Below are 14,736 nucleotides of genomic sequence, written 5' to 3'. Positions count from 1 at the left end.
GTGATCCAGTATTTCTGCAAACTTAAATATGGGCTTCCCAGGTGTCTCAGATGGTAAAGAAACCACCTGCAGTGTGAGAGACCTGGGTTTGATCCCTGAGTTGGGAAGATCCCCTGGAGGAAGACAGGACAACCCACTCCAGTATTCTTGTCTGGAGAATCCCATGGACAGAGGAGCCTGGTAGGCTGTAGTCCATGGGGTTACAAAGAGTCGGACACGACCAAATGTCTAAGCACAAGAGCGTGAAATTTAAACATAATTGATCTGCTGAAAGCAGTCTACCAAAGTCTTTCCTAAATATTGAATGTTCAACTCTTATTTAGAAACTTGAGTGCCTTGAAACTGATAACTACAAAACTTAGAATTGATGTAGTAGTATCTTTTTCTTTGGAAATACAGGGTTAGATATAATCAAACCTGTGTTAGATTGCCAGAGATAAACTTACACATCTCTTCTGTTTGACACTCAGAATGCACTGTGCCTTTTTCTTTTTAACTATAAATAGGTGGCTATGTATAATTCTTTAATTATTTTCTTTTAGAATGGGTAAAAGATGAAGAAGATGAAGATGTTTTATTCTACACCTTCCAGAGGAACCTTCGCTGTCATGATGTATATCGAGCCACTTTTGGTGATAACAAACGTAATGAACGTTTTTACACAGAAAAAGACCCAAGGTACTAGAACAATTCAATTAAGGCTTTATTTTCAGCGTATTTCTCTGGTTATCTAAAGTGCTGCTCTTGGTTGAGTTAAAACATTGATTTTGGCTGGAATCAGATATAATAAAGCTAAGGTGAGCAAAGCATTCTTTTATAAGTGATTTAGATTCAAAATTGGAAACTAGTTATATTCAAACTTCAGAGTGAACACAGATATATCATTAGACTATAGGTGCTGAATTACTAACATCCTCTCTGTACTGACACGAGAAGAGTTCTTAGTTTAACACTTAAATAGCATTGCCATGCAGCACTTATGAACCTCTTGTAGGCCATAACTAGATTAACCATATCAGTTACACAGAATTCACTACTTATTTCATGTAGATTATCTAAAATTTAAATTGCTTTGCTTTGGGCCATGATATACTTTGGTCTTTAAATTTTACTTTCCCCAGTAATCTGGTAATTCCTCCTTAAAGCTAATTCTTTTTGCTTCAGGACTTATGCCTCATATTACCACTTAACCAGGCTGGGAAGGAAATGATAATAAATTTATCTGGCAAAGTTCCTTAACTCTTACCCAGATGTACTTTTCCAAATGATTTATAAGAAACAAATTATTTCTTAACACCAGGGTCCTGTCACCTTATACATCATTTAACAGTATGATTTGGACAATGTCTCAACAGATTTTGCAAGACGAAAAAAAATGAGCTTTAAAAACCAATCTATGAGTGTAAAATTGATAACCCCAAACAAGAAAATTAACCCTTCACTTAATAAAATCTCAGACATGACAAGAACCTTAAAGAAAATCTTGTACAACCCCAAGTTCATATAAAGAACTTGAGGCCTGGAGAAATTACTCTTTTATTTATAATTAGTTCTAATTACAAATTTTATTTATAATTAGTTCTAATTATAAATAAATATAAATAATTATAATTATTTATAATTAGTTCTAATTATAGAACTAATACTCTTGATCCAGTAACACTGTCACTGCATTTTTTTCTGATGAGTCTATTAATGAGAATTTACTAGAACTATTCCTATGATCCCACTATTTTATGTGTCATTTGTCAAGATTGTCTTTTAGAAATGACAGTTTACCCTAGTAATTTATTACATTATACCAATGACTTTGATTATAGACTATTCTCTATCTTGCAACTAAAACTTACCATCTGTCTTTATATTTCTTAGTATTTTCAGTATGAATTACTTTTATAATAAGGAAATGTAGATGCAATATTTAAAGGCATCCAGTGTGTCAATATGAATTAGTATAATGCTCTTGGGATAGTCTTTGATTTATGGAGTCATAAAAATACTCTTAATCATTAAAATAGTATTTCTATTACTAAGAATTTATCCTAAGGAAATAATTATAAAAATTATGGAGAAGGAAACTATCTTCTTGATATGTTCCCTTTTATATTTATTACAATGAAATAGCTAAGTTTTTAAGAATTATGATAATTCAACTTAATAATAGGATATTAGGAAGCCATTAAAAATAATGATCATAAACTGTATAACTAATGTGGGGAAAGATGATAATATGTGTAGTAAGAAATGCAGAACCCAAAATTGCATCTCTATTTTAATTATAACTATTTAAAGACATGTATAAAATACAAATAAGCCCTGGAAGGAAAAACAGAAAAATTAAACTTTAAAAAATGTGTTAGTTTAGTGAGATTGTGAGGGTTTTTATTCCTGTTACTTGTTTTGTTATAAAAACTGGGAGAGTAGGAAAAAAGGATATCCAACATGCATTCAAAGGAAAAACAAAGAAAACTCTGTCTCTTTTCTTCCCTACAATTACATATCTTCTCCAGGAAGTTTATTTCCTCTTCTCAGCAAAAACCCCTGTAATCTATTAATGTAATTGAGTGTTAAATGATATCTGTAGTTTACCTTGAAATGCATTTTTTTTTAAAGATGGATTGCAAGCTACATAAATATGTGATAAAGGAAATACAGCAAAATGTTAGCAGGTATAGAATCTTGGTGGTGGGTTTTAAAAAATATTCATAATAAAATGTTAGAGAAAAATTATTTTGAATGCCTTTGCGGAGGAAATCAGAAAACATAATAGCCAGTTTTTACAAGCAGTATTTCACTAAGGAGTTTTTCTTTTCTGTGTGCATTAGAAATTAATATATATACTCAATACCAGTGAGAAATTGTCATTAGCAATGATAGCTTACATTTGAAATTTATTGGATTTTTCCTCTCTCTCTCTCCCTCTCTTTTTTCTGCATAGTTTTTTTGTCTTCCTTTATCTTACAAAAGACAGTCGTTTTCTCACCATGAATATCATGAGCAAGACCACTTCTGAGGTGTGGTTGATAGATGGCCTGAGCCCTTGGGACCCACCAGTACTTATCCAGAAGCGAATCCATGGGGTCCTTTACTATGTGGAACATAGAGATGATGAGTTATACATTCTCACTAACGTTGGCGAGCCTACAGAATTCAAGGTAAATCCTGTATTTTCGTGGTTCCCATTTAGGCTGTTAGGAAGTGTTACAGTAATATCAACATTTCTTGCTCTAAGAGTTTATTGTTTCATAAGATTTGGGTCATTAAAAACTGATGTGTATAACCAATCCCATTTCTCTTCCCTCAGAGCTAATATACCTCTTCATATTTTACTATACCTAAAAACGTTAGCAAAGGAAAATATTCCCTATCCTAAATAATATTAGTCATCAAAGCCAAACTTAGTGGCTTAACAAACTTTTCAAACTTTTATAAACAAGATTTTGAGATCAGTTTGGACTGATCTCAGGCAGTTCCTCTGCTGGTCTCAGCTAGGCTCAGTGATGGCCCCAACAGTCAAGGAGCCGAGGTCTCACTGAGGCCCCACTGGCTCTCGGTGCTTGACCATCAGCTAAGCACTGCATCATACCCATCCAGCAGGCTAGCCAGGGCTCATTCATAAGGTGATGTTCACACTTAACCCTGATGCAGAGTTAAGTTCCTTCAGCTCTTCATAAACAGTGCAGACTAATAAGGGCTGGTTTTCAGTGGTTTCATCTCTGGATGCTGTAGTCATCATTTCTCATACCTAGATCTCTTCTAATTTTGTTCCACACAGCTAATGAGAACAGCAGCTGATACCCCTGCTATTATGAATTGGGATTTGTTTTTCACGATGAAGAGAAATACCAAAGTTGTAGACTTGGACATGTTTAAGGATCATTGTGTTCTCTTCCTGAAGCATAGCAATTTACTTTATGTTAACGTGATTGGTCTGGCTGACGATTCAGTTCGGTCTCTAAAGGTATGTTTAATTTTCAAAAGATAATACTGTTAAATCAGAATACATGCCGTATTAACATCAAATTTTGAATAACAGCAATGTACTTTTTCTTAGAAATTAAATAGAATTTAGTATAGTGGGTCTTCATCAGGTTTAGGAGGTTTATTTTGGAATTACTTTTAGAAGTCTTTGCTTTTAGTGCACTGAAAAATCCTGCTGTATAGGATGAACTTCAGAAGTAGAGTTAAGTGCCATTGTATTTCTCTTGCTACATATCTCTGTATCATGTATCTCTACAACCTTAGATATAGTCATAACTCAGGCCAGCTTGGCAGCTGGAGCCTAACCACTACCTCCTTCTCCCATCCCAGACAGTAATCATGCCTCTGGTGTTTCTGCTACAGTGTTTCGGCCACACTTGTTTGTGTCTGTTTCATCTCTTTGCCAATTTCATAAAACTGTGAATGGTAACATTATCGCCCAGTTTTACAGCAGCATTAATATGTGAATTAAGGTAACATGCACTAAAGGGAAGAAGAGAGGCCTCTGTTTTGCTTGGTGTGGAAAGAGTTGTATGACCAGCAAACAGGCCATTTGTATCTCCCTATCTATAGTATTATGACAATTTTTGCTAAAATGCAATTCAAGTAAATTCACTGGATATGTATTAAATTTTTATGTGCAGAGTTCTGTATTGGGCTCTCTGGAATGGAAAGATAGTAGGTCAAAATACCTGGCCTTAGGAGAATACCATTTATCATGAGATTAGACTTGTACACAAAGATTAAGTATAGGATGGGTTTAAATAAGTGGCATCAAAAACATAAAATGTGCCATGAGGCCTGGAGGGCCCAAGAAAACTTTAGGGGGTAGTAGAATTTGAGATAACCAAAGAAGATAGATAGGGTTTTGTTGGGTAGGGAAAGGAATAGTATTCTATGATGAGAAAGTCCATCAAATGAAGCTCTAAGCTGGAGAAGTTAGGAAAATATTCAGGAAACTGCTAATAAATCACTTTTATTTAAGCAGAACAAATTAGTAGGGGATGAAGCTACGATTTGACATTCTTTGACTGTCAACGTGATGAATTTATGCATAAATTAAGAAGAGGGGAAATTTTGAAGTTTGAAGGCAGGGGAATAATTTAAGGAGTCATACTATACTTCACAAGGTTATCTGGCAGCCTTGTTAGAGTACACCGAAGCACCAAGAGATGAGGGGTATGGAGGTTAGTTTTGAGATTGTTATAGTGGCGTAGAAATCTAGACTAGAGATCTCTTCAAGAAAATTAGAGATACCAAGGAAACATTTCATGCAAAAACGGGCACAATAAAGGACAGAAACAGTATGGACCTAACAGAAGCAGAAGATATTAAGACAAGGTGGCAAGAATACACAGAAGAACTATACAAGAAAGATCTTAATGACCCAGATAACCACAATGGTGTGATCACTCACCTAGAGCCAGACATCCTGGAATGTGAAATCAAGTGGGCCTTAGGAAGCATCACTACGAACAAAGCCAGTGGAGGTGATGGAATTCCAGTTGAGCTATTTGAAATCATGGAAGATGATGCTGGTGAAGTGCTGCACTCAATATGCCAGCAAATCTGGAAAACTCATCAGTGGCCACAGGACTGGAAAAGGTCAGTTTTCATTCCATTCCCAAAGAAGGGCAATGCCAAAGAATGTTCAAACTACCGCACAATTGGATTCATTTCACATGCTAGTGAAGTAATGATCAAAATTCTCCAAGCTAGATTTCAACAGGATGTGAACTGAGAACTTCCAAATATTCAAGTTGGATTCAGAAAAGGCAGAGGAACCAGAGATCAAATTGCCAACATCTGACGGATCATAGAAAAAGCAAGAGAGTTCCAGAAAAACATCTGCTTCATTGACTATGCTAAAGCCTTTGACTGTGTGGATCACAACAAACTGTGGAAAATTCTTAAAGAGATGGAAATACCAGACCACCTTATCCTGCCTCCTGAGAAACCTGTATGCAGGTCAAGAAGCAACAGAACCAGACATGGAACAATAGATTAGTTCTGAATTGGGAAAGGAATACATCAAAACTGTATATTGTCACCCTGCTTATTTAACTTATTTGAGAGTACATCATGTGAAATGTCAGGCTAGATGAAACACAAGCTGGAATCAAGGTTGCCGGGAGAAATATCAATGACCTCAGATACGCAGATGACACCACCTTTATGGCAGAAAGCGAAGAAGAACTAAAGAGCCTCTTGATGAAGGTGAAAGAGGAGAGTGAAAAAGCTGGCTTACAACTCAACATTCAAAAAAAAAGATCATGGCATCCAGTCCCATCAGTTCAGTTCAGTTCAGTCGCTCAGTCGTGTCTGACTCTTTGCGACCCCATGAATTGCAGCACGCCAGGCCTCCCTGTCCATCACCAACTCCCGGAGTTCACCCAGACTCACATCCATCAAGTCAGTGATGCCATCCAGCCATCTCATCCTCTGTCGTCCCCTTCTCCTCCTGTCCCCAATCCCTCCCAGCATCAGAGTCTTTTCCAATGAGTCAACTCTTCACATGAGGTGGCCAAAGTACTGGAGTTTCAGCTTTAGCATCATTCCTTCCAAAGAAATCCCAGGGCTGATCTTCAGAATGGACTGGTTGGATCTCCTTGCAGTCCAAGGGACTCTCAAGAGTCTTCTCCAACACCACAGTTCAAAAGCATCAATTCTTCGGCGCTCAGCCTTTTTCACAGTCCAACTCTCACATCCATATGTGACCACAGGAAAAACCATAGCCTTGACTAGACGAACCTTTGTTGGCAAAGTAATGTCTCTGCTTTTGAATATGCTATCTAGGTTGGTCATAACTTTCCTTCCGAGGAGTAAGCGTCTTTTAATTTCATGGCTGCAGTCACCATCTGCAGTGATTTTGGAGCCCAAAAAAATAAAGTCTGACACTGTTTCCACTGTTTCCCATATATTTCCCATGAAGTGATGGGACCAGATGGCATATATATGGGGAAACAATGTAAACAGTGAGAGACTTTATTTTCCTGGGCTCCAAAATCACTGTGGATGGTGACTGCAGCCATGAAATTAAAAGATGCTTGCTCCTTGGAAGAAAAGCTTGACAAACTTAGTGTATTAAAAAGCAGAGACATTACTTTGCCAATAAAGGTCTGGATAGTCAAAGTTATGGTTTTTCCAGTAGTCATGTATGAATGTGAAAGTTGGACCATAAAGAAGGCTGAGTGCAGAAAAATTGATGCTTTTGAACTGTGGTGTTGGAGAAGACTTTTGAGAGTCCGTTGAACTGCAAGGAGATCCTACCAGTCCATCCTAAAGGAAATCAATTCTGAATATTCATTGGAGGGACTGATGCTGAAGCTGAAGCTCCAATACTTTGGCCACCTGATATGAAGAACTGACTCATTGGAAAAGAATTTGATGCTGGGAAAGTTTGAAGGCAGGAGGAAAAGGGGACCATGGAGGATGAGATGATTGGATGGCATCACTGATTCAGTACACATGAGTTTGAGCAAGCTCCAGGAGATGGTGAAGGACAGGGAAGCCTGGCGTGCCACAGTCCATGAGGTCGCAAAGAGTCGGACATGACTGAGCTACCAAACAACATCTAGTAAGTAAGTGAAGTCACTCAGTCGTGTCCGACTTTTTGCGACCCCATAGACTGTAGCCTACCTGGCTCTTCCATGCATTGGATTTTCCAGGCAAGAGTACTGGAGTGGGTTGCCATTTCCTTCTCCAGAAATAAATAAGAAAGAATGAGAACCTAAATAAAACGGCCAGAATTTTCTATCTACTTCATGAAGTCAAATTATCAAACGTAATGTCTGGTGTCTTAAAAGGCTGTATAAATGTTCTAAAACAAAAATGATTTTTAACTTTCATCATTACATTTTTCTTTTTAGTTATGGTTGTATACATTATAAATAGATAATATTTAAATAAACAAATTATCCTTGAAAATAATCCACAGTCTGAAGCGAATAAATTAGGGACTCTTCTAGAAAGACCATGCAAATATATATCTGTAGTGCTTGACAGCAGTGGATTCTTTGGATTAATTACAAGAAATTTTCTCTGTGAACCTAAGCTCTTTGACCATAGTTTCTACAGGTTAAATGTACACTCTTTATGCACACATCCCCCATCTATCCTCTCTGAATAGTGCCCACCAGTGACGTTGCTGTGCCAAGACCTCTGATTTTCTAAGGAATTTGCTCTTTCTACAATTACTCAGGAAAAGAAAGGCAATTTTCTTTGAAATATTCTGACTCTCAGTGCCATTTCTAACATACCGTCAGCCTGCTTACTAGAGTTCTTTTAAAAGGTGGAAGAGGGATGTTAGTGGAAGGCTTGAGGCTGGACCCTGCTGCTCGGAGAGAATAAATTTTGATTTCTTTTCCTTTTTTCTCAAAGTTAACAATCTTAATCATAATAGCAGTGAGTCTCTCAGAGTAGGTGTGCGGGAAAGGTTTTGTTCTGCACAATGGTTAGCCTGGGAGCTAAAGTTAAAAACAAATTGTAAATGCTTTAGTGCTGCTGAGCTAGTTTGTAGTCCTGGAATAATGACTGTCGTCCCTGGGGCTGTCCAGGCAGTAGAGTGAGGGCTGCTGGGTAAATTATTAAAACCACAAGTGAGAGATCTCATGTTCTATGAGAAGAGAGATCTTGAAGATATCTTTGGGTTCTGGAATTCCTACTTGATTGGCTGTTATTCTTAATCTTTTTGTTGTTTCATTGCCCAAGTTTATATATCCCCAGATAAGCTTTTTTTATTAAAAGAGATTTTAAGTCACTCTAGAATCATGATAAACCATTTTCCTGTACTTTTTTCTTATTTTTATTGGTCATTATTTTTTTGTTGTACTGAAGTAATCCTTAAATGAGGCATTAGATGAAAGTGGATAAAAATAAACTTGATATCTACATCATCTTGTTTGGAGCAGACCCAGAAATTTAATTAATAATACTTAGTGTCTCAATAAAGAGTACAGCTAACTGTTCTATTTCTTTAGCTCCCGCCTTGGGCCTGTGGCTTCATAATAGATACAAATTCAGACCCAAAGAACTGCCCCTTTCAGCTGTGTTCTCCAATACGTCCCCCGAAATATTATACATATAAGTTTGCAGAAGGCAAACTGTTTGAGGAAACTGGGCATGAAGACCCAATAACAAAGACTAGTCGTGTTTTACGTATGGAAGCCAAAAGCAAGGTAAGTCTTTGTGATCCTCACTGTCAGCCCCACCATTCACTGAAGAGATTCTGCTTGTTAATTATTAGTGCCCCGATGAGACTACATTACCACAGTTTAGTAAAGTGGATCTCACATTCCACTGCAAGACTCAAATCATCTTAGGAAGTAAATGGACTTTTCTTTAAACTTGAATACTCATGCAATTTTTTAAACATGGATTAGAAAATTTATAACGAGCGTACGTGCTAAGTCACTTCAGTCATGTTGAACTCTTTGCAGCCGTATGGACTGTGGACCGCCAAGCTCCTCTGTCCATGGCATTCTCCAGGTAAGAATGCTGGAGTGGGTTGCCATGCCCTCCTCCAGGAGATCTTCCCTCCTCCAGGGATTGAACCCATGTCTCTTACATCTCCTGCATTGACAGGTGGGTTCTTTACCACTAGCGCCACCTGGAAAGCCCTTTAACCAGCTTACAAGCCCTTGATATTGTGTATTGTGTATATTTAAATATTAAAAGTTGATTTAAAGAAAAAGATAGTTTGTGTTTCATTATGGCAAAAATTTTGAAGGTAATAAGCAATTAGAGTGAACTAGACTAAGCTAGTCCCTGCCCTTGTGGATATTAAATCTAGTGGGGAAGATGCGAGATTTTGAAGAAGTAATTACTAATGTACTGATTGCTGCAAAGGAAGATGTACTGAGGACAGTGGAAACATATGGTAAAAGGAACTTACCTCATCTGCAGAAATGGGGAAAGCTTCTCTGAGGAAGTATTGTCTCTAGAATGATCAAGAGTTAAGCTAGGGGGCTTCCCTGGTGGCTCAGTGGTAAAGAATGCACCAGTCAATGCATGAGACACAGGTTCGATCCCTGGTCCAGGAATATCCCACATGCCACAGAGCAGCCAAGCCCATGTGCCACAACTGTTGAGCCTGTGCTCCACACCAAGAGGAGCCACCATAGTGAGAAGCCTGCATTTCGCAACTAGAGAGTAGCCCCCGCTCCCCGCAACTAGAGAAAAGCCCACACAGCAGTGGAGACCCAGCACAGCCAAAAATAAGTAAATAAAATTATTTTTTAAAAAGGGTTAAGCTAAAGCCAGCCAAAGAATCTGCTAACCTGAATGTGTTTCTGCAGAAATTTAGAAAATGCTGGCAATAGGAAAGCCATGTTACGAGCCTTAAAGACATTGAAGTCATTAAGGTCCCTGAAAATGGCTACAAGGCATTTGGGAAATACTTAATAAGGTGTGCTTTTTTTTTTTTTTGTAAAGCTTCACTAACTGGTGCTAACAACTTGGGAGTTTGTAAATTTTAGTAAAATCACATTTGTTTTTTAGAAAAAAAAAAAAAAAGGGGGGGTTAAGCTACAGGGACTTGCCTGGTGGTCCAATGGTTGAGATTCCACCTTCCAAGGCACGGGACTTGGGTTTGATCTCTGGTCAGGAACTGAGGTCCTACATGCAGTGGGGCAACCAAGCCCGCATGCCACAGGGAAGACCAGCGCAACCAAAAAAGAAACAGTTACGCTAGAAAGGGGAAAGGATTATTTTACAGAAATTCACCTATATCTCTTTATAACAATGAATCTTACTGAGAGGTAAAAATTCATTTACACTGTTGTAACAAGTTGAGTATAATAATGAGGGGGAGAGTTCTTCCTTATTTGATAACACACTAGTGCCCCAAAGTGAAGTTTTCAAAATTAGAGTGAAAAAATATAGAGTGGCCTGGTTATATTATTTTCCTTATGTAAACTAGTGCTTTTTCCTTAGTTTCTGTAAGCAGGGTGACAACCAACATTTCTACCCTTTTTCTATGAAAGGAAGATCAGGTATAGTTCATATTATCTGTCCAGAGAACTACACTGAGGTATAGTTGTTTGACTTAAAAATAATTTAGATGTTAAAATATATAAAACCTGAACCACTTTGAAACATTTTAAAAATAAAGTTAAATAGGTCGATGAAGAGGATGTGAGTGGGTGTTAGGTTAGAAGAGATTTCAGGTTTTAATGACTGAGAATTCTGACAGTTGAGTACCAAAAATTGAGTTGTTTAAACTTCTTTAGTTAATGTATTTGTATATATTCAAAGATAGGAAATGTCCATATGTTACCTGAGATATAGGAAGAATACTATGCTAATATATGTAACCTTGATAGTTACTTTGGTTTGTCCTGAAAGAAAAAATATAGTTAAACTGAGTAGTGAAGAACTCGTTATAAAGTTACTTAACTGTCATGAAAAGCTACATTTAATAAACCATTTTCAAGCCAGAGTCTTACTTACTATCTTTTCTAGTTACTCTAATATTGTGTCAGCAGAGTAGCTGAAAATTAAGGACCCTGATGGGCTTTGAGAGACCATAACTCTTTGTCTTAATTAAATGAAGTTGCTGCTCAACATCAATAAGCATCACATAAAATTGGAGATAAAAAACTGTTTCAAAAGACTTCTTTACCTGCATAATACATCTTCATTTCCAGGACGGAAAATTAGTGCCAATGACTGTTTTCCATAAAACGGATTCTGAGGACTTGCAGAAGAAACCTCTCCTGGTACAAGTGTATGGAGCTTATGGAATGGATTTGAAAATGAATTTCAGGCCTGAAAGGCGGGTGTTGGTGGACGATGGCTGGATATTAGCATATTGTCATGTTCGGTGAGTCATGTTTTATGTGGCATATGAGGGCTGGAGCATCATCACATGTCCAGAATAACAAGATGCTGGGGAGCGAACATTGATTTGCTCATTTGTACTCCTAAGCCTGTGCTAGTGGAACCTGGTTCACTAGCAGAACCCTGGGTCTGGGATTATTTAATCCCAGGAGCAAAAGGGTATCTTTTTAGGATTTTACACCAGATTTTTAGAATTTTTAGAATAGATAAACCAGTCTCTGTGCTTAGCTACATTATTGTTTCCATTTCATTCTCCTGAGTTTGGATTTTTCTAAAATAGCTTCTTAAGATGGACTCTCTTTTTTCCACTCTAATTTCTGTATTATTTTGCTGATTTCAAGACACGAAAGTATTTTGTTTCTGTTTGAATCCTTTACCACTTTCCCATCTCCACAATAAAATCCAAATCCTCCATATTAACATCCTAATAATATGGCTTATCCTCATAGTGGCGTCTGTCAGCACTCCCCAAATACACCCTCCTCTCCAGCCATGTACATCCTACACATGCAGCCTTTGCTACATCATTTGAAATGACAGCCTCTGTGACCTTCCACATGCTGTGTCTCGATGCCTTCCCTTTCTTTTTGTTGTACAGTTTCTCCATCGTGTCCGACTCTTTGTGACCCCATGGACTGCAGCACGCCAGGCTTCCCTGTCCTTCACTGTCTCCCAGAGTTTGCTCAGACTCATGTCGATTGAGTCCATGACGCCATCCCTTTCTTTGCCCTTCTGGGAACTCACATTCTTCCTTCAAGACTCAGCTTAGGTGTCATCTCCTTAAAGCACTCATGTTCCTGACTCACATATATAGACAGGTAGATAGTCTCTGCTCTGGTTCTGCTTCTGTTATAGCAGTGACTGTGTTGCTTGGTAGCTGTTTTTCCCCGAAAAATTATGACCTCCAGGACAGAGGATTTCTACTTGTTTATATTTTTAAGGCCTGCATTTAGCACAATGCCTGGTAAATAGCAAGCAGGCACTCAAAGCATATTTGTTGAATCAAGTTTTGATTGTCTACAATAGGGTTGGCAAACTTTTTCTCTGAAGAACTAAATAGTAAAGTTTTAAGTTTTGCAGGCCACATATGGTCTCCACTGCATATTCTTGGTTGATATTTATTTTTTTCCCCAACCTTTAATTTAAAAATATAAAAATCCTTCTTAGCTCAAGGCCCATATAAAAAACAGGCCTCTGGGCAAATTTAGCCCAGAGGCTATAGTTTGCTGACCCTGACCTATATCATTAATATTTTTTCCCCACTAAAACTTTCTTGCCCTTTAATTTCAGGGGAGGTGGTGAGTTAGGCCTCCAGTGGCACGCTGATGGCCGGCTAACTAAAAAACTCAATGGCCTTGCTGACTTAGAAGCTTGCATTAAGACGCTTCATGACCAAGGCTTTTCTCAGCCAAGTCTAACAGCCCTGACTGCTTTCAGTGCTGGAGGGGTGCTTGTGGGAGCATTGTGTAATTCTAGCCCAGAACTGCTGAGAGCTGTGACTTTGGAGGTGAGTACTCTGTCTCTACTGTTTACCGAATAGGGAGGTGTGAAATAATAGATGCTCTAAGAAAAATTTCCTGTTCCAGTTTTACCATCGCAGAGAAGTATAGCAGAGCTTTTAAATTTTAAACAGAGAATTGTAACTATGGGAGAACTTCCTGACAGTATTTTTTATTGATTTTTAAGGATTTCCACTAAAGGATATTAGTGGCTATTCTCATTGATCATTTTATATCTATAAGAGCATTTAGAGTTGGTGGAAAAGCAGCAAAGCGTATATGACACCCAGATCTAGGAAGTCATGCCGAGCACACTGACTCTGGAATGTGTGAAATCCTTTGGCTCTATTGGCATCAACATTTCAGTCCTGGATTTAAGGACTCTTTATTTTCAGATATTCCATTCTTATTAGTGGTCTTTAGGAGTAGTTTTTCTGTACTTCAGTTGAAATACTTTGACCTGTTCTGGAAAGGCTCTATATAGTCTTTTGCTGGTGTCCAAAATTATGAAATTATAGCAGCTCATTCACTTCCACCATTCTCCTGCTTCCTGGTTAGTGTAGGGGCAGAGGACATTTTCCTGTTCCCTTCTAGGTTCTTCTGGGTGGTCTAAGAATTAAATTGACATAAGGCAGATTAACAGAAGAAAATGAAACAAAAGTTTAGTGACATGTATACATGGGAGAGACCCAGGAAAACTGAGTGACTCACCACAATGACCAGAGCTCTCACCTTAAATACTGTCTTCAGCTAAAGGTGAAAGAGGATGCTGGAGGTACTGATTTGGGACTTCAGGAGATAGAAGGCAATTCATGTGGAGATGGAAAAGTGAAAGTCTGATAAATGTTTGTTAGTGGAGACGAGGGAACACAGAGTGGACTCTGGTCTCTAAGCGTTTCCCCAGCACATGTCATCCATATTTATTATCTGGTGATATTCCTGTAATAGGCCCTCTGTCTAAATTCTTCAGGCAGTTAGAGAAGAGGTCAAAGTTTCTTTCTGAGACTTTTTGGACCTTGATTATTTTCAGCTTAAAATAATCTGGGGGTGGCAAATTTTGTTCTTCTGCAGTAGATAACTCTAGAAGATAATTAGGATAGAGAAATTATTTTCAGGGTTTTTTTATTTTAATTTTGAGGGTGTGGGGTATACTGTAGGCTTGTATGAAGTAAATAAGTGTTAAATAATCTTACCCTATAAATCTGTTTTTAATAGAAATATTAAGTGTAGAAGGGAAGAAACTCCATGCAAAAAGATAATAATGGCAGAATTATAAAGAAAATGTGACTAACTTCTGACTTTGAGAAATTACTTTGACTTTAGAAGTCAGAAAGGAAATCATCAGAAATGTGTGTATAAGGATATTTACCCCACATTGCTTGTAACCTGTCACTCTTGAGGCAAAGTTGGGACGGGA

General features: G+C 37.8%; 1 protein-coding gene and 1 non-coding gene across 5 annotated transcripts in view; both read left to right on the top strand.

The window, feature by feature from the left end:
- The window catches only part of PREPL (prolyl endopeptidase like), a 38,538-nt gene that overhangs the window by 16,912 nt on the left and 6,890 nt on the right, over window positions 1–14,736 (top strand). For all 4 annotated transcript variants that reach the window (XM_027555148.1, XM_027555147.1, XM_027555149.1 and 1 more), the window contains 6 exons: window positions 543–678; window positions 2,939–3,155; window positions 3,776–3,961; window positions 8,961–9,158; window positions 11,628–11,803; window positions 13,111–13,327. In XM_027555148.1, the coding sequence (XP_027410949.1) occupies window positions 543–678; window positions 2,939–3,155; window positions 3,776–3,961; window positions 8,961–9,158; window positions 11,628–11,803; window positions 13,111–13,327 (1,130 nt within the window). The remainder of the gene's footprint in view (window positions 1–542; window positions 679–2,938; window positions 3,156–3,775; window positions 3,962–8,960; window positions 9,159–11,627; window positions 11,804–13,110; window positions 13,328–14,736) is intronic.
- LOC113901969 lies at window positions 10,236–10,365 on the top strand. The gene has a single exon (XR_003513625.1). It is a non-coding gene; the product is annotated as a small nucleolar RNA SNORA33 (small nucleolar RNA).

Source organism: Bos indicus x Bos taurus, chromosome 11 (genome assembly GCF_003369695.1).
Source record: "Bos indicus x Bos taurus breed Angus x Brahman F1 hybrid chromosome 11, Bos_hybrid_MaternalHap_v2.0, whole genome shotgun sequence".
NCBI lineage: Eukaryota > Metazoa > Chordata > Mammalia > Artiodactyla > Bovidae > Bos > Bos indicus x Bos taurus.
The sequence above is the reverse complement of the archived record's forward strand: the minus strand, read 5'-3'. Positions and strand labels throughout refer to the sequence as shown.